The 24,095-nt window shown below is 39.4% G+C and overlaps 1 protein-coding gene across 2 annotated transcripts in view; it reads left to right on the forward strand.

Moving 5' to 3' along the window:
- The window catches only part of ROS1 (ROS proto-oncogene 1, receptor tyrosine kinase), a 113,291-nt gene that overhangs the window by 8,137 nt on the left and 81,059 nt on the right, over positions 1 to 24,095 (forward strand). The window contains exons 3-12 of one of the 2 annotated variants that reach the window (XM_013063073.2): positions 668 to 727; positions 2,491 to 2,517; positions 7,107 to 7,167; positions 14,481 to 14,629; positions 14,846 to 14,984; positions 18,177 to 18,378; positions 19,034 to 19,110; positions 20,566 to 20,688; positions 20,855 to 21,039; positions 21,972 to 22,069. In XM_013063073.2, coding sequence (XP_012918527.1) covers positions 668 to 727; positions 2,491 to 2,517; positions 7,107 to 7,167; positions 14,481 to 14,629; positions 14,846 to 14,984; positions 18,177 to 18,378; positions 19,034 to 19,110; positions 20,566 to 20,688; positions 20,855 to 21,039; positions 21,972 to 22,069 — 1,121 coding nt within the window. The remainder of the gene's footprint in view (positions 1 to 667; positions 728 to 2,490; positions 2,518 to 7,106; positions 7,168 to 14,480; positions 14,630 to 14,845; positions 14,985 to 18,176; positions 18,379 to 19,033; positions 19,111 to 20,565; positions 20,689 to 20,854; positions 21,040 to 21,971; positions 22,070 to 24,095) is intronic. The other variant, XM_013063082.2, reaches the window with a different exon arrangement.

The raw sequence follows: 24,095 nt of genomic DNA on the forward strand, positions 1-24,095 counted from the left end.
CAGGCACAGTGTGTTGAGGAAGAAGGAACATACAGGACTAAGCCAACTCCATGATTGGCTGTGTGGCTTGGGGCAAATTACTTAATATTTCTGAGACTTCGTTTTATTACCTGTTGTCTCAGAGGGTTGGATGAGATGGTCTCCAGTGTTTCTCCTAACAATTACATTTATGGTTTTATTACTGGTTTGCACCTGTATCCACTTATTCAACTAGTGTATAGTGACTCAAAATGAACACACTTCCCCAACTGTGGACTTCTTCCAGTTTTGGTATGCTGCCTTCCGGTTGAATCCCCAGTTTTGAGTTTTGCTTGTTGTGCAAGGACATGGCCAGGACCCATGATATGCTCGATGCCACGGTGTCCAGGACTTTCCCTGCTGCCAGCTACCCAGGGGACAGGGTGCTCCTTGAAGATTGGGTGATCTCTGGGTTCTAGGCCTGTCCATGCCACCTCTGCTCAGCAACCCAGCTGCCTTGCAGTGAGTCACTCCAAGCCCCACTCTGCCTGGAAATAGGAGAAGTCTTCTTAGGATTGCAAAGGTTCTGATCCTTTTGAGACCACAGATTCCTAGATAGATACATTTTGTTACTATGTGGCACTAATCAGGAAGCAAGAAAAAGTCACCCTTCTCTAGTCACCATTTTCTCTTATTATGTCTCTTGCAGTGCATCCAAGGATGTCATTTCTGGAACTCTGTAGAGCAGGAAAACTGTGCTTTAAAATGTGTAAGTATTAATTATATTTCTGTTTCGGTACTAATATCACTTTCAATAGAAAAGTTGTCTAAGAGGATTCCCATTTGAATTTCCATTGGCTTTCACGGAGTTTGCATGACCCTAAAGGAAAAGTATGATAGCCTGACTAATACATAATAATGGTGAAAAATTGAGGTAAATGCTATTAATGCAACTGGAGACCCGGGGAAGTGAATGCAGACTGTGGAACCCAGGAATACCCATAATTGCTCTAAACTATAATGGCCTTTTAGTAGACTGTTGTCAGGCATTTGTCAAATTCCCTACTATTGTGCTTCTCAAACGTTAAAGTTCAGTTATCTAAGGATCTTGATAAAATGCACATTCTGATTCTGAAGACTTGGGGCAGGACATGATTCTGTACTTGTAACAAGCTCCCAGGTGATGTGATGCTTGTAGTTCCTGAATGACACTTTGGCCAGCAAGGCCCTAGGTGGTGTTGGGAGTTTCTTTGTAGGTAACATGGCAGCATTCTAATCCAGAGGTCACAAACCCCTTTGTTTACTCCACGCTATATAGAAAATACATCCCCAAATGCTTTATTTTTAATTTTTAATTAACCCCAGCTTTGCCACTTAGTGTGTAACCGATTAAGGAACTTCACCTCTTGGTACTTTACTTTCCCCCTCAATACATTAAGATAATAATAGAATTTCCCTCTTGTATTGTGCTGGATACACTGTCATTACTCTGATATAGTGAATAAGAATTTTGTCTTTTAAGAGTGGATTCCTTTGTTCAGGTTGTTCAGGTCTGAGGTTGAATCATGGTGATTTGGGGTAATCCTAATATTGTTTCCTATTAACAAGTGAAACTCTATTGTTGAGATTTAAATAAGGACATTAACTCATTAACTTCTCCTTCCAAATGGTGCTCATAGCTTTTCTTGTATGGTCTTGTGCTCAGGTCTCTGGAACAGGGTTAGGCTTACTCCCACTTTCCTGGCTATGTGCCCCATAAAATGGGAGTTACCAAAAAGTAACTCCCATTCTTTTACATTTCTTTGGTGCCATTTTTTATGAATTCCAATGGAAATCATCCTTTGGTCTGTGTTTGCTGTCTTTTACTCTGACCTGTAAGCCCATCAGAAGGGGTCTCTCTTTCTTGTTCCCACTGTCTGTTTCTCAGAACATCGTGAGAGGCAGACAGCAGGTGCTCAGACAGCACTTGCCAGGTTACTGAGTGGGAAGGACCATCTGATGCTGGCGACAGTCCAGGCAGTACAGTCGGCACCAGAGCAGCCAGTCCAGATAGGGGCAGGGACACCTTTGCTAGCCAGAGCTGTTGGTGGTTTCCATGTCAGCTTCTGTCTCCACCAGGCATCTGCCAACACCTCTTCATTTTCTTACCCTGTCCACCGCAGATCACCTCTTGGTCAACTGGGATTTTCTTGTAGACATCAAACTGCACCATTTTTCTGGAGATGCAAACAGAAGGGAAGAGGGAAAATTTAAGCCCAACATGGGCTCCACCTCACGATGCTGAGATCATGACCTGAGCCAAGTTCAGGAGTCTGTTGCTTAACCAATGGCTCCCCACAAACATAATTTTTATAACTGTTCATACAGTGGCTTGCCTGGACTGAAGGCCCAACTCTGGGTTCCTTGATTTTGATTGTTTTTATTGGTTATTTGTCAATGTTGGGGCAAGAAATTAATTTGAAAAAGTGTCATTAAAATTATTTACAACCTTAAGGATTTTAAGTAATTTCACTTTTCTTTTTTCCTGTGCAGAATGACACCTATGCCCCTGTTTGTGAGGTGAGTTGGCAAGCACAAAACGGATGTCATCAAACCCCATGTCTTTATCTCTTAGATTTAAAAAGCTATTAAAATAAGAATGAAGAAGCCGCCTAAGCCTTCATAATAAATCACAGTAGTCTATCCTTTAATGTGTATATTAAAAAAGAACACTGTATTTACAATTTTCTTCCTTCTTCAACAGACTCCTTGACAACATTTTAAAGCACAGCTTTTAAGATATTTTATTATTGTTTTTTCCCTACTATGATAATAAGTGTCTTCCTGCTGACTCTGGCTGCTCAGGTCTCTTTTCTCAGCTCCCTCTCCTTCTGCTGGCTCCTCCCCGGCACTGGATTTTCTCCTCTTTTTCAGAAAGACCTTAGGGATTTCGATTTTTTTTCCCCACTTGATCTTCTTCAATTGTTCCAGATTCTATGGTCCTCAGAATTAGTTTTAGGTCAACCAGAGAGGTTTATGGAGAAAATATATTATTTCTCAGTTTAAAACCCATGTTGTATTCTATTTAAATGTCCTTGAAACCAAAGGACAGAACTATTTTATTCTGCCTGGGAAAGGAATATAATTTACCATCCGTTAATAAAACAAAAAAGTTTCTTTCTACTAGAGAATAAAAATAACACAAAATGTTACATTGGATCATTTTCTCAATAGTCTGTGCTTTCTCTGTGCCTGAGTGATTTTCCCCTGGGAGTAGATGGGGTCAAGATGTGGGCGGGAGTGGGGGAGGCCAAATTCACTCCATATGTAAAAAAACAATTATAAGTCTTTCCTAATTGAGATTTTTAAAAAATCAAAAACTGCCCGAGAACTTTTATGTGGTTAAAGTAACATTGCCACCTCCCCACCAAAACCATACCTGGGAAGATAGTGCTAAGAAAGTCAGGGATGGTTCAAGCCTCTTGAGCCCAGAAGCAGCCTGAGATTGGATTGCTAATGCAGTAGTTTCCTGGTGATCAGCGCGCTGCCTGCTGTCTGTGGGTATATGACATAAAGCTTTTCTCTCTGTTATAACTCACATTATTATTCTGTTCTTTTCTTTGTATACTGGGCTGTTTTACACTTTAAATAAAGTAGAACTGAACAGCTATAGAACAGCTATAGAGGTACAGAGATTGAGATAGATCTATGAAAACTAGATTTTAAACTCAGCTACCCACACGTGTAGGAGGAAATCAACTCTTCAACCATTAATGCTTCAACCTAGGAAGCTGGGAATTTCTGCACACATTTGTTGGAGGCAATAGTGTTGGAAGAGTTAGCTTAGCAAACTATAACTTGGAAAATGATGTCAGCCAGTGAGATGGCTTATCCCTGCTAATTGAAAATGCAAATTAAATCATATTGTTCCTAAAAACCTTTCTATGGCTTTGCATTGCTGTTGAGAAAGCTTATGAACTACCCTTTGCTGGGCCCCATCTTGCACCCCCTCTCCCTTGTTCTCTGCCTGCCACATGGGCTTTTCCCTCTTTAGAATATAGAGGGAACATTCCTGCCTCCTAGCTTTTGTCCTTAAGACCTTTTATGAGCCCAGATGCTTGCAGTCACTCAGGTCCTGCTCCAGAATCCTCTCTGCGTGGTTCTTCCTGAGTACCCTGAGAAGACAAATTCTCCTTCCTGCCTAGTCATGCCTTATGCCTTTACCTTGCTTTATTGTCTTCATAGCACTTCTTGTTACCTGAATGTATTTTATTTAATTTTTTTTTTTTTTACTCATTGTCTGTCTGTCTGTCTGTCTTCTTCTTTTAAGATTTTATTTATTTATTTGACAGAGAGAGAGAGAACAAGAGCAGGAACATGAGCAGGAACACAAGCAGTGGGAGGGAGAGAGGGAGAAGAGGCTTCCTGCAGAGCAGGGAGCCTGATGTGGGGCTCGATCCCAGGACCCTGGGATCATAGACCTGAGCTGAAGGCAGACACTTAACAACTGATCCACCCAGGCACCCCATGTCTGTCTTCTTCTAAGAGAATGTAAATTCCATGAAGGTGGGGAACTTACCAGTCTTGCTTACTTCTAGATCCTTAAAGCCTATACCATTGCTTGGCACACACACAAAGTATGTACTCAATAAGCATTTTTTGAATGAATGAATGAATGAATGAATGAATAGTTTTTAGGGAAAGGAAGCCACAATTCATGTGGAGAGGCTGTACTAGGGGAATCCCAGGATGGGGGTGGGCATGTCCTCCTTGGATTACAGGAGTAAGAAAAGGTATTGCCACCATGTGTACCTGTCTGATAAATACAGGGGTGGAGGGGTGCCTGAGTAGTTCAGTGGGTTAAAGCCTCTGCCTTCAGCTTGGGTCATGATCCCAGAGTCCTGGGATCAAGCCCCTCATTGGGCTCTCTGCTCAGCAAGGAGCCTGCTTCCTCCTCTCTCTTTCTGCCTGCCTCTCTGCCTACTTGTGATCTCTGTCTGTCAAATAAATAAATAAAATCTTAAAAAAAAATACAAGGTGGAGCTAGAGGGATGAAAGTTGATTTTACTACTATGGGAAAAATTGGAGTGTGGACTAGAACAGAGACAGCAGACTGACATAGCCCTTGGGAAGCATGAACTTGGCTTCTGCAATGGGAAAGGTAGCTCAGTGGCCTGGGATACACTGTAAACATGCCTCGCTCAGGGGTTCTGGGCTCAGATTCTCTGATTTCCCTAAATATGACCACCTTTAGATTCTCTCTAGGCAATTTGAGCGCTGGATAATGTCATTCTAAGCCCAATGTTAGATGAGAGAGAGGGAGAGAATCTAATTTATAGTGTTGCCTCCACTTGATATAACATTTAAACTTCTTAGAATACAAACTTCCAGTTTTAATATTAATAAGTTCTGGTGAATTTGTTTGCTAACTTATTAGCTAATAGCCAATAATACTGCATTCTATGCCTTAATGTTGCCAAGAAAGTAGATTTTAAATGTCCTCACACAAAAAAGCAATGGTAATTACATGATGGGATGGAGATGTTAGCTAATGCTATAGTGGTAATCATTTTGCAATATATAAATGTATCAAATCAACATGTTGTATACCTTAAACTTACACAGTTTATATGTTAATTATATCTCAATAAAACAAAAAAAAATACAAGCTTCGTAGAGTAACAAAATAGTTAAACGCCTACATAGATCCGAATTTTATTATATATTTTCCTCTGAAAAGATGCAGGAAAAATAAACCCACAATTTACTGGATAGTCAGGACTTGCAATATTTCCAAATAAACTCTATTCTATTTCCTTTCTTCTTCCTTCGTTTTACTGCTTGGAAAAAAATTCCAGTTACATGATAATTTTGTTGCCACTTGGTATATTTATTCAACAAGCATTTTATTGGAGCCTGCAAAAAGAATGTGAAAAGTATACTAAGCCCTTAAGTTAAATAATCCTGAGCCCAGACTGAGGTATTTAAATTAATCCTTAACTAAGCAAACCCGAGTTTATCAGTCTGCACTTCCCTTGAGTGAATAGGTCAAACATTGTGCAGCTAGTGTTTGCAAATTACTTGGGATGTTTAGGGCAAATGTATTGTGTCATGGTTTCCACTATCTCCATGAGAAACAACAGCATGTTGTCCTAGGTATTATAAATGCAAACTGAATGAAAGCAGGAAGATGGATCATGATTGTGTTATGGTCTTAAATTTGTGCCTTTTCTCCAAAGTTTTATCTTTCCTTTTTCCTTTCCTTCTCCTTCCTTCCTTCCCTCCTTCCTTCTTTCTAACGAATGCTAATGCATCTGTTAAGAGTTGCAGGAAATTTATGTCTGGGTCGTGAAAATGTTTACTGTTTTAAATTAATGAAGTAAAATGCTAATCATTACTAAGTTTTAGTAGACCTTAAAATGTAACATTAGTATTAAGATATTCATTAAGATGTTCAAATTACTATGAAATTTAGTGAGTTTTTAATTTCTGAAGGAAAGCATGAGTATATAAAATAAATAGACATCATTTTAGCTAGAGTTTTCTGTTACTAACTCACTAAACCTTTGACCAAGATGGCAAACATTTAATTGCATTATTGAGCTCAGTGCTTTCTGACATTGTGGGATGTCACTCATTAGAGGATCATGAAATCAACTTAGTGAATAAAGAGTCACAACAAACAAAATGAAAGAATAGACTAGAACAGAGCATGTATGATTGCATCACAGGTGCAGGATTTCTTAATAGGATGAACTTGTTCTAAAATTAGATGTAGTGATGATTGCACAGTTCCATGAATATATTAAAAAACACTGAATCCTGTACTTTAAATGGGTGAATTTTATAGCATATGAAATATGCCTCAGTAAAAGTGTTAAAAAAGGGGAAAAAAGGTAAGTACTATTTCCAGATTTTTTTCCCCCAACATGTATGTGTGTACTATGTTGTTTGTTAAATGTCTTTTGGAATTTGGGACATGGTCAAAGAAGTTTGAAAGATGTTCTTCTAATCCCACTAGCAAATGGAAACTTAAAGCATTGCAGTTGAAAGAATTGATAGAGAGGTATACTTACACACCAGGCACTTGAATGTCATGATGTAGTTGAAATGTATCAGCAAAAGCAGGAGGAAGACTGCACTGACCAGGATGGTACATGTCTCTACAGCGAGAATCCTGCGAGGTCGGCTGCAGCAGTGCTGAAGGTGCATTCGAGGAAGAAGTGCTAGGTAAGCAGTCATATGCAATGATTATTCAAAATACTGGATACCACTCTAGGGACCCATGCATATGTAAGGAGAATGGGCCATCTCTTCAAATATTTAGACTTTTACATCTCAGCATTAGAAAAAATTATAAATAATATGATATGATGTGATATGATATGATATGGTTTCAAATGTGGAAGCCATTGTGATAGAAACTCAGGAAGACTCTTCTTCTAGGGGAAAATAGGGGGAACACAGCACCTGACTGAGGTTTAGAATTTGAGGTTCTACCCTCAATTCGGTAAGTGAAATCACTTCTATCCTAATGAAAGAAACGACTATGGATCCTAAGCAGATTGACGTCAGGAAATGCCACTATTTAATGAACCCAAAACACAGGAATATTTTATTTAATGTTCATTTAATTGTTCGGCTACCAGATAGTCAGTAGAGTAGCTACAACATGCATAGATCCCTACAAGGCTCCGGGAAATTCACTGAATGTATAGAAGCTACACCTCTTGCTTTTAGATTGTGAGTAAGTAGGTGTGTCCAGCTCCCTCTGTCTGATTCAGAGCAGGTTGGGTGTGTCTAAATGGCTTTGTCCTAGTGTGTTAATTCTCTAGTGGTTTCTGAAGAACCAACTCTTTGATAAGTCACAACCTCGGTGTTACTAGTTTTCTCTTCCAGAATTTCCAGGATCTTCCTCCCAGTAAGAGATAGATAGCTCTTTTCAGACAGGGAAATGATTGATTATTCCATAAATTGTAGTCTTTGTTTCAAAGGCTTGCTCCTTGCTCTTGGTGGCCAGTGGAAATTGGGAGGATCTTGCCTTGCTGTCCTGATTTGCTTCTGTTCTTTAGACAGAAGCACCTTGACATTTCTGTGCAGAGATGTATTACTATGTTCCATTCTTTTCCTACTATGCAGTGAGAGTTAGATATGGATAAAATTTGTATTCTGTGGCTTCCAAACTGTATACCGAGTTACCCTAGTGCATTTTATCTACCTCATAGGAAGGCATGGGGCATTTTGAACATTCAAGGGAAGCATAGGATAGTTGACATTTTCTGGACATCCTTGGAACTACCAGTTGGAGGTAGTTTATGGTATAAACAATGAAATGCACTATATTCCTTTCTATAGCATAACTTTGCAATGCTTTGTTTTCTTTTCTTTTCTTTTCTTTTTAAGATTTTATTTATTTGACAGAGAGAGATCGCAAGTAGGCAGAGAGGCAGGCGGTGGGGGGGCGGAGCAGACTCCCTGCTGAGCAGAGAACCTGATGTGGGGCTGGATCCCAGGACCCTGAGATCATGACCTGAGCCAAAGGCAGAAGCTTAACCCACTGAGCCACCCAGGCACCCCAATGTTGAGTTTTCTGATGATTGCTGTGATAAAAAGCAAAGACCATAAAAAACTCAGTCTGGAACAGGAGATGTTGATGATGGTGCCCAGTCTGATTATAATACTGAGAAATTGTGCTGTCCCCAATAGGCACACAGATCCCATTAGTGTGTAATCATTTTTATTTAAGATTTAAATACATATATTGTCTTTCAATTTATGTGTGTTATTTCTTTCAAACATCTACTAAGTTGAAAGGACATGTATACTTGAGTTACAATACTTAATTAATGGAGCTGTTAGGTAATTCTTTTGGTCCAGGGAGTTATGAAAAAATAACTGAGAAATTAAAGATGCCAGAACTGAGAAAGTTTAGGAAACTTTGATTTCCATTCTTTTCTTACATTCCAAAGTTATACTACCAACTTAATTATATACTCTGTTAGAATACAAACGAAATCAATGCTTTATTTAAAATTTCTTGACTATGGATCAATGTCTATAGACCATTAACAAATGAAATGCACCAAGTCTAAATAAAGGCAGTTATGCTTATAGACCATATCTTTAATTTGTTAGACTGAATCTTTTTGCCCATACACCTAAGATTATGTTGGTCTCTAACACATATGGTACCTGGCCCATTTATCTCTGAGTCTGCTACATTATTCTCTTTTAGATACCATCCATGTCTCTTTTCCACAGTGGAAATGGTGATAGTTAACAATATATTAAAATAAAAAGAACTATTATTTATTAGGCATTTATGAGTCAGGCACTGGTAAAAGTAACTTATAGGTATTAGCTCTTTTTGAGCTCAGAAGGATAAATACTATTATTATCCCCATTTTACAGATGAGAAAAATGAGGCAGAAAGTGTATATATTTGCTTGGGGTCATATAGAAAGGGATGAACTTGAAGATGAACTAGAAAGGGAGTAATTTGATTTTAACTCTCTAATCTAATTCCAGAGCCTTTTCTAACCCATTTAGCAGTGTGTTGAAAGTAGTATACAGCTCAATTCAGCTTCTCTTTCTCACTTAGGTAATTCTTGTCCTGACGTTTTAGAACAAACCTACTTGACCTCTCATTTTCAGTACATATTGCCATGGCTTTGAAACACATATCTCCAGTTAGCTGTGAAGTTTACATTTATTTGTACTTACTTGTATAATTCTGGTCCTTTTTACCAAGTTCTCAGCTCACCATCCTGATTCTTTTGAATCTTCTTCCTTACTCTGCTGACAACTCTATACTGGACACCTCTTTAAAGTGTCAATCTCAAAAATAAAATAACCAGTTATCTTACTGGCAAAATGAGTTATTTGGGAATAGCAAAGGAATTGTAATTCAGGACAAGCAAACGAAGGCAAACCATGGGCAAATCTGGAGAACAAAGGGAAGCTCAGCTTTTATAGAGGAAAGGAGGAAATTGGGGATGATTGTTTCGAACAAAAGTTCACCAGAGAAGAATAAGAGTTCGAGGTTGTGACAGTTTCTCATTGTCTGTGAGAGATGGTTAGTGCATTGTTGCTGGAGCAAGTAGGGCTCTTCCTTCTTTTTCTTAAAAAAAAAAAAAAAAAAAAAGATGAAATTCCCATGTGATAAATGTCCTCCTTGACAAAATAATTCCTACTTCCCTCTTAGTGTTCATGCTGCAACCAGGAATGTGTGTGTGTGAGAGGGCCCCCTTCAGGGCTTCTCGACTCCATTTTATACCAGTGTCCTTTATTTTTTGACAAAAGTTTCCCACAGAATAGTCCAATATCTGCTATTAAGCATCTCACACTATAAAACAGGTGGGAGAATGGAACTGTGTTTTGCTTGTATAGTTATATTAGCTAAAAATGAACCATAAATAGAAGAATCAGCAAAGAAGTATTGTGCTAAGTCTCTCTGTGGGCTAGAACCTCAGATGACAATGGTTTTCTTCGTTCTGGGTCACAGAGTATTCTGGTAGTATAGACTTTAATTAGTCCGGATTAAGTATCTATAGTGATCAGAATAGTGCCAACTTTTAACCAGAAAGAGAGAGGTCATGGAAGTTTGTATTTAGCTATTTTAAACTTCTTACAAAAACTTACTGTGTTTTCTTGGCCAGAGTAGTCATTGTTGTTTTGAAAAAGAAAGCTTATCCTCTAAGGCCAGGAACAAGACAAGGATGCTTGCTTTTGTCACTTCTATTTAGCATAGTACAGGAAGTCCTAGCCAGAGCAATGAGGCAGGAAAAAGATATAAGCCATCCAAAATGGAAAGGAGGAAGGAAGATTATCCTTGTTTGCAAATAATATGATCTTACAAGTAAAAAATGCTAGGGGCACCTGCGTGGTTCAGGCCTTTGGCTCGGGTCCTGATTCCAGGGGCTCCACATCGGTCTCTCTGCTCAGCAGAGAGCCTGCTTCTCTTTCTCCCTCTGCCTGCCACTCCGCTTACTTGTGCGCTCTCTCTCTCTCTCTGTCAAATAAATAAATAAATAAATAAAATCTTTTTAAAAAATGCTAAAAATAGTACAAAAAGACTGTTAGAACTAATAAATTTGGCAAAGTAGCAGTATATAAGTTTGACACATGAAAATCAGTTACATTTTTTTTGCTAATAATAAACAGTCTGTAAAGGAAATTAACAAAGCAATTCCATTTACAATAGCATCAATAAACATAAAATACTTAGGAACTAACTTAACTAAGCAGGTGATAAACTTATAAAATAAAAATAATAAAACATTTCTGAAACAAATTAAAGAAGACATAAATAGACATCCCATATTCATGGATTGAAAGAAAGTACAGTTAATATGTCAATGCTTAAAACAAAGCAACCTACAGATTTAATGTAATCCCTATCAAAATCCCAGTATCTTTTGCAGAAATAGATCCCTTCGAAAATTCATATAGAATCTCCAAGGACCCCCAAATCTTAAAAAGAAGAACAAAGTGGGGGCACCTGGGTGGCTCAGTCATTAAGCAGCTGCCTTTGGCTCAGATCATGATCCCAGGGTCCTGGGATTGAGCCTCACATCAGGCTCTCTGCTCAGTGAGGAGCCTGCTTCTCCCTCTCCCATTCCTTCTGCTTGTGTTTCCAGTCTTGCTGTGTCTCTCTCTGTCAAATAAATAAATAAATAAAATCTTAAAAAAGAAGAAGAAGAACAAAGGTTCCTGTTTTTAAATGTATCACAGTAATAAAAACAAATGGACTAGAACAGAGACTAGAAATGAATCCTGTATAGATGTTCAAATGACTTCTGACAACGGTGCCAAGACTTTCAATGGGGAAAAGACAATCTTTTCAATAAATGGTGCTGGAAAAACTAGATATCCATGTGCAAAAGAATGAAGTTGGACCTTATAGAATATAATATGAAAAAATTAACTTAGAATGGATTAATGACTTAAATGCAAGACCTAAAACTATAAAACTCCTAGAAGAAAAAATAGAGCAAAAGCTTTTCAATGTTGGATTTTTCAGTGACTTCTTGGATGTGACACCAAAGGCACAGGCAGTGAAAGACAAAATGGACTGGACTTCATGAAATTTAAAAAATATAAACATCATCAGACACTACCAACAGAGCAAAAAGGCAACAATAGAATGGAAAAAATATTTGCAAATCATATATCTGATAAGGGATTAATATCCAGAATATATAGAAACTCCTAAAATTGAACAACCAAGCAAACCAAACAATTCAATTAAAAAATGGGCAAGGGGTCTGAATAGATATTTCTCCAAAGAATATATATGAATGGTCAATAAGCACATGAAATGATATTCAACATCACTAAATGATTAGGCTAATCCAAATCCAAACTAGAACTAAATACCACCTCACACTCATTAGACTTGCTACCCTTAAAAAAAACCCAGAAAAATAAAAGTTTAGATGAGTATGTGAAGCAGTTGGAATCCTTGCCCATCATTAGTGGGAATGTAAAATTATATAGCCTCTGTGGTAAACAGCATGGCGGTTGTTCAAAAAATTAAAGACAGAATTACCATATAATCTTGCAATTCCACCTGTATGTACATACTCAAAGTGGGATCTTGAGATGACATTTATACACTGATATACACCTCTCATTGAATTCACAATAGCTAACACATGAAAGCAATCCAAGGGTCCATTGACAGATGAATGGATAAGGAAAATTTGATGTATATATACATACAATGGAATGTTCTTCAGCCTTAAAAAGAAAGAAAATTGACACCTGCTACCACGTGGATGAACCTTGAGGATATTATGTTAAGTGAAATCAGCCTGTCACAAAAAGACAAATATTGTTTGATGCCCCGTACATGATGTATTAGAGTAGTCAAAGTCATAGAGACAGAAAGTAGAATGGTGTTTGCCAGGGATTACAAGGAGGCAGAATGGGGAGTTAATGTTTAATGGGTAGAGTTTCAGCTTTGCAAGATGAAAAGGGTTCTGGATGTGATTGGTGGTGACCATTGCACAACAATGTAAATGTACTCAGAACCATGAACATACTTAAAAATGGTTAAGATAGTAAATTTTATGTCGTGTATTTTACCACAATTAAAAACTGGGGGAAAAAGCAAGCTGAAGCATGGTATCAGTTACAGTTTTGGAAGATAGAAAAAGTAGAGTAAAATAACTTCATCCCAGTGGAACATACCATTCCAAATTCTTGTCTTTTGTTCATGGCCCGGAAGTAGCAACAATAAATGTGTATTGCCAGTTGTAACACTGATGTAGGAAAGACATTAAGGTTTGAAGCCAATGGCCAAGGAAGAATTCTTGAGGCATCTTTGGTGCAAAAAGGTGGTTTTGTTAAAGCACAGGGACAGGACCTATGGGTAGAAGTTGCTGAGGGGTGGTGACTTATATATTTTCAAGTGGGGAGGGGGCTCGGGATAGCATAAGTCTCTCCTGAATTTTGGAAGCAAGTTTTTCAGGACCTTGAGGAGGGTTAACTACTGTTGGGAAAAGGTCATTTATTACTGTCCACTGAAACCTTAGTTATGAGACCCTCCAATATAGAACAGTGGGTCTTGTGCTTGGAAGATGAGTGCCAACATGTATCTTGGGGAGTAGAGATAAAGGAAGTTTCTAAAAGGATTTTTATACTTAAAGAAGACCTTCAGGTTCCTGGAGTCCTTAGTCCAGCTAAGACTGCCTTTTGCTCTTATCAAAGTGTCAGTATTGAGGCAGTTGAATCTCTAGAGGAATGTTACTCTGCCTCTTTCAAGGACTTGCCAATGGGCTATAAGTATTAAGGAGGTTTAATAATTTTTCTTCTGCCTTTGTTTCCCATATCAGCAGTACTCATTTTAGAAGTCACAAAATATTTTATAATATAGAACAACTGAATATAGAATGATTTGAAGTAGAATTACTTGAACATGTAAAAATAATTTATTAGGGGGCATCTGGGTGGCTCATTGCATAAGCCTCTGCTTTCAGCTCAGGTCATGATCCCAGGGTCCTGGGACTGAGCCCTGAATCCCACATTGGGCTCCCCATTCAGCAGAGAGACTGCTTCTCTTTTTCTCACTCCCTCTGCTTATTCTCTGTCTCTTTCTCTGTTAAGCAAATAAATAAAATCTTAAAAAAATAATAATTTATTGACAAGACAAGCAACAGCAACAGGATTGTAGTGTAAAGTTTAAAAAACGTCTTGGAATACATGTTCTGGAACAATTCATGGTTCTGATAGGTACCATTCATGCCCCTGGCACCCAGCAAGGAAGGTATATTGTAAGAGAAAACTAATATTCCATGTTGCTTACCTGTAAAAAAAAATGATAGTAGTGAATTCCATGGCGAAAACAAGATGCCAGACTGTCTAGCTGATTTTTAAAAATAAACCAACTGAGTATGTGCATCATTTATTATTCCGGTAAGTTATTGTGGCAATATGTAGTTGTGACCAGAGACTCTTGAGAGCTGACATGAAACAGACACCTTTCTCCTGACTTGACAGACAGAGGGACTTGGTGAATGAAGTTCTATTTTCTCCCCCAGAAAATGCCAATTTCCCCACTGCACCCTTTGCTTCTTCCATTGGAAGCCACGGTGTGACCTTACGATGGAAACCTGCCAACATCTCTGGAGTAAAATACATCATTCAGTGGAAATACGCACAACTTCCTGGAAGCTGGACTTATACTGAGGTATGAAAAGTTGCCTATGTACATACACACAGATTTTTTTTTCCCAAATTACTAGAAGTTCCCAATTGCTACAGATTATTATAGGCATAAAGACATTCTAGAGAAGATTCAAGTATAAGATGAGTGGTTGGATTAGATGCACTCCTCTGTGGTCTTGAGCCACACGGTGCAGTGGGGATTCTATAAATGCTGATTATTAATCTCTCCCTGACATAGGCTGTGTCCAAGCTCTCATATGTGGTGGAGCCCCTGCACCCCTTCACTGAGTATATTTTCCGAGTGGTTTGGATCTTCACAGCCCAGCTACAGCTGTATTCTCCGCCAAGTCCCAGTTATAGGACTCATCCTTACGGAGGTATGGTGTGTCTCTATCGCTCATGAAATAAGGAGATGATTCCAAAGCTTAAGTTTAGTTTGTTTCTATTTTAAATAATGAAATAAATTATTCCTTCGTCCATTGACCCATCTAGTAATTGAGTACCTAACCATGTACCCCATAGTGTTCTAGGGGCTCAGCGTGACTCTGTGTTCAGTACCACACTCCCTGGTCTTGTGAAGCTCACCTTTTGGTGGAGAAGACATGCTCTAAGCAGTTAACATGATATAATAACGAAATATAAGTACATTGTAAGTGGGAAAGTGCTGCTCTGTACAATGGTAAGAAGGGCATTTTGAACAGGATCTGTCCATTAGGGGCTTGCAAATGGGGCACAAGGGTGACAGATGGTCAGGTCACAGTATTAAATAAGGTAGCAGAATAAGCCTCAAGAAGCCATTAACAGTTAAGGACAGTTTGATAGCAGGGAAGTAATTGTTTCACATGCTTCTGAAAAAGATAATTGTGAGAGAATGAGGCTGGGAAGCACAGGGGTACAGTAGCCATCCTGGAAGTTAGGATCATACTTGGACATTTTATGAGCCATGATATTAAAAAAACATTGCATCTATCTTGGAGTGTTTTCTGATTTTTTTCTTTTGAAGATGTGACTTCCACACCAGGTAAAGGGGTCAAACCTAGAGCATTTTAGGGGAATGCATGTCTGGACATTGCAGGTGTGTCCTGTGGTGCCCTTCCCCTCGGGGTTAGCTGACTGGGCCTGTGGGGATGGACTCCAGGCCAGGTGTTAGGTGTCCCGACTGCTCAGTTCTGGAGATGTGGCAGTGAGCACAGAGCCTCACACTGAACTAGGCTGTGGACCTACGCACAGCTAGACAGCTGAGAAGCTGGTGATGGCATTTTCCCTTTTCCCTGATTTACACTCCTTACTACTTGTCAGATTTTAGGCTGTGTGTGGCCACCTCTCCTGATTACTCCCTGACCATCCTCCAAAGCTTGGGTCAGACACTGGCTAGAACAATATTTGAAATGTTCCAGATTGGAGTGGAATATATGGATATTTCTTTGCTCAAAGCAATGCCTCATGTATTCCAATAGTGCCAGGAGATTTTCTGATGCTGGAGAGGTAATATGATCCAGGGCCCATGGCTTCAAATCAAAATAATAAGAAGGCAAATTTTGCTTTCTGGTTCTGAGCCTTTCTCCTGGATTCGCAAGCCTTCATGTCCTCCAGGTATTCTAGACCTACACTGGTGACATTTCCGTGGATAGACCTCATTCCTCAATTCCTTCTCACTTTTCTTTCTTTCTTTCTTTCTTTCTTTCTTTTTTTTTTAAGATTTTATTTATTTATTTGACAGACAGAGATCACAAGTAGGCAGAGAGGCAGGCAGAGAGAGCAGGGGCAGGGGTGGGGGAAGCAGGCTCCCCGCTGAGCAGAGAGCCCGATGCGGGGCTCCATCCCAGGACCCTTGGATCATGACCCGAGCCGAAGGCAGAGGCTTAACCCACTGAGCTGCCCAGGTGCCCCTCTTCTCACTTTTCTAGCCACATTAAAACGTATAGTTACCTGTTTTGTGATCCATGCCTCATGGCCCTCTTCTCCTTTCGTGGTGGGAAATGTATGATTTCGGTAGTATTATTACCTTTTAATTGAGGCCCTTATGAAAATAATTTCTTAACCAAGTAGAATGGTTAATAAGCAAGGAATATCTTGCCCACCCTGACTGGCCTTTCGGGGAGGACTTTTGTGGGAGAGATTCGGACATTAATCACAGCTCACCTTGTGGGTGGCATGTAACTTGCTCGAAGTGGAATGGATCATATCTGAGCATTGACCCTAATGAATCGGGTTTTTTAGACTTCTTGATTTCAATTAGTGAAAGATGATTCATACCTCTTGGTTCACCAAGGTGACTGAGTGCAGGGAGCCGAGGAGTGGACACAATGATGTTTGTGTTTGCCAAAGATTGGTCTGAGAGTTAAGGAGGAATCATATTGGAGAAAGGCTGGCAGATCAATAAATGGTCTTTTTTTTTTTTTTAAAGATCTTATTTATTTATTTATTTGACACAAAGAGGGATAGTGAGACAGAGAGCACAAACTGGGGCGATGGCTGGCAGAGGGAGAGGGAGAAGCAGTCTCCCCACTGAGCAGAGAGCCCTACCCTCTGGCTCCATCCCTGGATGCTGGGATCACAACCTGAGCTGAAGGCAGAGCTTTTAACTAAAGACTGAGCCCCCTAGGTGCCCCTAAACAGGCGTTTTAAAAACTCACCCAATGTGAAGGCTGCACTGTCTTATTTCTACCAACTCTCCTGAGTCATGTGTGGCTGAGTTGGAGACTGTTTGCCAACAGTGCTCAAGGGAGGGAAGTGTACACAAGAAAGAAGTGACATCAGAAAGTGTCTTTCTACAGGAAGAGGAAATGAAAGGGTGTGGTTTCAGGGGGCTGGAGGTATGAAAATAGGTGGAGGCAGGAATGGCAGGCAGGCTGTTAGAGCTTTTGTTTTTCTTTCCGTTCTTTGCTACTTTGGTAGCTTCTTAAATCTAGAAGTGAATGCTTAATTAATTGTGTTCCTTTAATCCCTCATAAGGGAGAGGATGCTGCTCAAGCACAGTGAACCTGGATTCCTAGGGACCTTGGGAGCTGCGGGAAGGACGGGCGGTCGGGGTCCACAGAGCTGATGTCAGCAAGAGGGAGGCACACTGTTCTAATTCAGGCTTCTCTGAGCCCGTATCTTCAGCTGCGACTGGTCAGGCTTTAGCAAGCACTCCAGTGAGTGAAAAGGCCCACGATTTAGATTTACTTCCTTCAACTCCTATTAATCATTGACTCCTGTTTTGTTATAGATTCTCTTCTCCTTAGGAACTGGGTCCCGCCCCACAGTTTCAACTCACTCGGATCTCTGCAGACTTCGGATAAGTGGGTTCTAGACATTTATTCTCTTTGCATCCCTGCCCCTTCATAAATTAGATGCAAAGAAAATAACGTTCAGTCGAGGCCCTTAGGAAGGTAGCCAACTGGTCTCATTTAGGGAACAGGAGTTGCAGCTCCTAGCTGTAGTACCACCTTCTATCCCTTATTTTGAATATTAATAAAAATATTCAATTTACACTTCAAAAAGATAAGACTCTTTTCCCCATGCTATTTACATTTTTTTTTGGTTGTACAGTTTCCTGCTCACTGTGTCACCATTACCTCTTCTAGTTCCTGAGACTGCGCCTTCCATTAGAAATATTGAGAGCTCGAGTCCAAACACCGTGGAAGTCAGTTGGGCTCCACCCCAATTCCCAGGAGGACCCATTTTGGGTTACAACTTAAGGCTGATCAGCAAAAATCAACAATTAGATTCAGGGACACAGAGAACCAGTTTTCAGTTTTACTCCACTCTACCAAATACCACTTACAGGTAAGAACGAAGTAGGGCAAGGAAGACGGAGCCAACATGGCTGTGGGCATGATCATTATTTAAGAAATAATGGCCCCAAAGTCATTTAAATGTATTTGGAAAACTCCCATTGACTTTGTGCCGTTGGGTTGATGTTACTGTAATTTTCCTCAAGTTTGTATGTTTATTGGACTACAGTGTCCTAAGCAAAAACATTCTGAAGTATTTCTTTTGTATTCAGGGGGTCCTTACAAATAGGCACCCATAACGATATTACAAACACCATAAATACCATTTCTTCATTTAACCCAACAGGAAAAAAAGAAGGAGGTGAAATTCCGTTAGTGGTCTTTTTTCATTAACCATTAGGGGAATTATTTTATTATTGTTAGCTTTTCCAGCATTTACGGAGGCCTCTTTAAATTAGGGTAGGAATGGGGGTCATGCAGATAGCAGAGTTCAGTTTTTGACCCCTGTGACCCTGAGCTGTTCTCTGGGGAATGCAAACAAGGTCGTGATTGATGGTCATCTCAGGGCTGCGCCCTGGGACTGGGTAACTAGATACATGCATTGCCACATTGTTCTTTAAATAGAAATATTATTGCTCCTTCTCTTTTTATCTCATGTTCACACCATGCCATGTGAAACACATCTCTCTAAATTGTTTTTGGAATAGGTTTTCCATTGCTGCTGTAAATGAAGTTGGTGAGGGGCCAGAAGCAGAATCTAGTATTTCCACTTTATCCTCAGCAGGTACAACCTGGGAGTGCCCCTTCTGTTACTCGGGAACTGGGGGTGTGGCAAGGGTGGGTTCGGATCTCAGAGTCCTGGCTCATCTGGTTGGTCCCAAGAACCCTACCTCTTCTCCCCAAATCAACACTGTCTTTTGGGACTTGGTAAGCTCCAATTTTAAATGAATCCCATTGAGTAGTTGACCAAATAGAAGTTACTGGACCCAAAGATTTTAAATGAGCATGTAGGAATTTTAGAATTTGAATGAAAAATTTAGGGATAAGAAAATGGCCTCATACAAATCCTTAGTTTCAGATGAAACACTCGTGATTATGACTTACCTTGAGTGCTTAGGGATATGTGTCATCTTTCTGCCCTCTCCCCCATTTTGTACTAGGTATCATCAATGAATACATATCAGGTACCTTTTTCTTCCATTCTCCGTTAGGTTTTTAAATGTATCTGGTCTTAATAATTTAAATTTTATTGTTTCAAATATTCAATATACCAAGTTAGCTTTTGTTATTATTTTGTAAGTACTATTTTTTTTTCACTTTGGCATATGAATGAGTGCCTGAGAGATTGAATACTTATTGTATGATGCCTGTGTAGGAAACATAATAAATGAAAATGCTTTCTAAGAAGCACTGGAAATATTCTGGGGACACGAGTAGGAGCCTTGAACAACACAGAAAGATTCAGAATTCTAGGAATCTGTTTTCTATTTTCACCAGAATTCCTTTGCTGAATGGACAGCCCTTTGCCCCAATCTGCACACGTCTTTGGTATTGAGTGTCTGCTATCGCCAGCCTTTGGTTTTTTGGCTGTTGCAGGACTCTAGGAAAGGAGAGGCATTTTTGTTATGCAAGAAGCATCGAGGGACGAGTTAAATATAGAGCAGGTTTAAGGCTGTTGTTTCTGCAATTATTGCATAACTTTAATTAATTGCCCTTCATGGACGCACCCTGCACCAGTCTCCAGCTGAGTGGGACCTCAAGCAGAGTTCTGCAGTCCTCAGATTTCATTGCTCTAAGGACTTTTCTCTGGCCTCAAAGGGAGAGATAATTGAAGACCAAACAGAGACAACCAATGTCTGTCTGGTGTTACGCAACAGCCCAGTCTGGTGGGGGCTGGACCACCTCCCTGGAGCAGTCACATTCTCAGGGCTGTGGATAATGAGCTGAGCTCTGGCTGGCCCAATGCCGTTGAGAATGGTGATCCCTTACGTGGTGTGATTTTGTCAGCGTTTAGGGGCGCATACATATAAAGCCTACTTGATTGACCTTATACTGCCCGCCCCCCCATCATGGAATGATGTGATTTATACTGCAGTTGAAATGCCCCTGGTGCCTTCAGAGAAAAATCTGACCAGCCTCTTTTGAGCATTAGTTGCCTTGCTTTGAAGGGTGGTAATGATTTTTTTGTGTGTCGATGTGCATGTGGTTGGTCTGCCTATAAATCATGTTATTGTTTTAGTTCAAGAAGAGGAACAGTGGCTCTTTTTATCCAGAAAAGCTTCTGTAAGAAAGAGATCTTTAAAACATTTAGTAGATGAAGCCCATTGCCTTCAGTCAGAGGCCATACACCATAATATTACAGGTCAGTATGATCGAAAGAAATGTTTCCTTTGTGAGAAAAAAAAAAGACCCAGACTGACTTCTATTTTGGTCTCCTTATTGAAAATTAAAGAAATAAATTTTCTGTCACATAAAGTTCTTTTTGATTGTGATATTGTAACACACATGTGTTTGTATGGCTCTTCTAGGAATATCCGTTAATGGTCACCAGCAAGCCATCTATTTCTCAGAAGGGACTCTCATATGGATGAAAGGGGTTGCCAACATGTCTGATGTGTCTGACCTGAGAATATTTTACAGAGGTTCAGGATTAATTTCTTCCATCTCCGTAGATTGGCTTTTTCAGAAAATGTATTTCATCATGGATGAACTGGTTAGTCTGATTTAATGTGAATAATTAGATATTGACACTCACATGCATATCCTGATGTATCTACAGGGAAACATAGTTCTTTCACTCAGTAAATACTCATTGAGTATTTACTGGGTTTTAGACATTAGGTTGGCACTGAGTCCTAGATCTGGTCTATAGGAAAGTCTGGACTTTGCCTAAGATGAGTCCTGACCTACTGTTAAATCATCTTTATTTGTAATTTTTCAAAGCCATGAGTTTATTGCATTAATGATAATTCATTTTTCATAAGAGAGTGGTGGTACCTGTGCTATCACTGGGTAAGACCACCGATCATGAGGAAAATCAGCTGTAGGCATTTTAAATTATATAATAAACAAGGGTAACTTCAGTAGTCTCAGAAAGTACCGTATTACTGAAATCTTTGAGAAGATAGTCCTGATGTGTTTCAACATTCCTTCTTTCAAAGGGACAGGATTATTATAATCACCATGACTGGAAGTCTATAAACTTGGATACAGCCTAAATCTTAAAAATAGTTGAGGAGTGTCTGGCCAGCTCATAAGTAGAGCTTATTACTCTTGATCTCAGGGTTTTAAGTTTGGGCCCCATTTTGGGTGTAGAAATTATTTAAAAAAAAAAAAGAAAAAAAATCTTAAAAAAATTCGATTGGTTCCACAAACTAGGAAAATAGGTATTTGTATTTCATTGATATAAACAGGATGCACATCTGTTAGGATATAAGGTATAAAACAGACTTTTATGAGGTTTTTTTTTTATACTTTGAAAAGTGATCAGTGACTAGTACAATTCTAAGCACAGAACAGGTGCTCAGGAAATACATGTGCTTGGGGAGGGGATGGGGGATGGGGGATGCATTAAAAAAGAAATACTTTTTGGCCAAACTGAATACAGACAGACACTGATCTACGGATACATGCTTGATTCTCTAGGTGTATGTCTGTGATTTAGGAAACTGCTCGAACATTGAGGAAATTACTCCTCCCTCAATTACTGCACCTCAGAAAATTGTGGCTGATTCGTACAATGGGTAAGTGTTAGCCTTATGAGTTCTCTTCCTTGGCAAGAATTGTTGGGAAACTTGCTTGATAATGAAACATCATAGAACCAGAGAAGGCAATCTATGCATCTTATTTCAAAGATAATTAAATCTAGGCAAAGTTTGGATTTGAGAGAGAGAGAGAGAGCAGAAGCTGGGGAGAGAGGCAGAGGCAGAGGGAGAAGCAGACTCCTCCTGAGCAGGGAGCCAGACACTGGGCTTGATCCCAAGATCCTGGGATCATGACCTGAGCCAAAGGCAGCCGTTTAAGTGGCCGAGTCACCCAGGTACCCCAGTGAATTGATCTTTAAAAAAAAAAAAGGTTGCTCATTATTGATCTGAAATAAAATTCTCTATTCACATTTACTCATAGTTTACTGGGTACTTATTTTGTCTTACTTTGTCTTGTTACTTAAGTTTTAATGAATCACTGATTCGAGAATATGTTTTACAAACACCATGTTGTAGGGTTGTAGTCCTTTGGACTCCCTGAATCTTGTTTTTCTCATTTGTAATAGTGTAGGATCCTATGAGATGGAATTTGCTGCTGGCATTAACCCCAAATGATTTGTTGTATAAATAAACTTCACCCACTAAATAAATAATAATAAATAAAATATTATCTATAATAAATGTAATAAAGGTAATAAACTTCACCCACTAAATCAGTCACTCAAAATGCATCTCAGTGAGGTCTTTGGTGGCTCTTTTTCCCATTAGATAAAATTGATTTGTGCTTAGATTTTGAACTGTGACTAGAAATGATGATGATAATATTAATTGGTAATTCTAAGTGTATTACTTCCAAAAATTCATTTAATTCTTATTCAACCCTATGAGCTAGGCACTTTTATTATCTCAGTTTTATGGCTAGGAAGGCACAGGTTAGTAATTGCCCAAGACCACACAGCTCTTTTGCAATGAAGCCAGTATTTGACCTCTAGGACGTCTTCTGATCATCTCCTTATACACTAATAGAGTTTCTGTAAGATTCAGCATATAACTTTTAGCAACACTTTGTATGTAGGATCCCTAAGGAATTGCAGATGTGTGAAATCACTTATTCTCCTGGCATTAGAAGTGGTTTCCTCTATGCTGTTATTTGCACCATTGAATTGTTCACTCATTGAGTTTGTCCTTACTCTAAACCTCTTTCCTTCTTCCCCACCCTGCTTCTTCTCCTTCTCACCCCTTCCCTTTCCCCTACTCACCCACCCCAGCTCTGTGCACCTTCCCTCTCCAAAGTGGCCATGAGGGTTGAAAACCTGCCTTCTCTCTGCTTTGGTGCAAGGATTGTAATCTTCACCCTAAATCTTCTTCCTCTTGTCTACTCTGAAGTCAATCTATGTTCCCTTAATAGCTTTGAAGTTGGGAAACTAAAGCAAACAATTAAGGGCCAAGTTCTTTCTGCTTTTTGCCTGCTACAACCCTCTCTTAAGGAAAAGAACATAGCGTCACATCTCAACATAAAATTTATATTTCAGTATGTTATTTTAGCACAGGGGTGGAGCATATTGCTAAAGATTTGGAGTAGTCATGGAGGAGAACAGGGATGGGACTGAATAGGACAAGGAAAATAATTTGACAGTCATGATGAGAGGTTGTAACCCTGTCAGTTCTGGGCTTGTGAGAAGAGAGATTTACTAAGAAGAAGTATATATATATATTATTTTTTTTTGAGAGCGAGAGGGATGGGGTGAGGCAAAGGGACAGGGAGAGAGAGACTCTTAAGCAGTCTCCATGCCCCATGTGGAGCCCAATGCGGGGCTTGATCTCATGATCCTGAGATCTTGACCTGAGCCAGAATTAAGAGTCAGACGCTTAACTGACTGAGCCACCTAGGTGCCCCAGCAGAAGTGTACTTTTGTTAATATCTGTTTCCATGTTTACAAATTCTAAATTAGCTTCAACCAAATTAATAGTTTTATGTTTTTTTTTTAATTTTATTTACAGATTTGGTTTATCAGTGAAATATTTTGGTGATATTTTCTGTTTCATTATTAATAATGCACCTGCA

Source organism: Mustela putorius, unplaced genomic scaffold, assembly GCF_011764305.1.
Source record: "Mustela putorius furo isolate JIRA1106 unplaced genomic scaffold, ASM1176430v1.1 tig00003983_pilon_pilon_pilon, whole genome shotgun sequence".
NCBI classification, from domain to species: domain Eukaryota; kingdom Metazoa; phylum Chordata; class Mammalia; order Carnivora; family Mustelidae; genus Mustela; species Mustela putorius.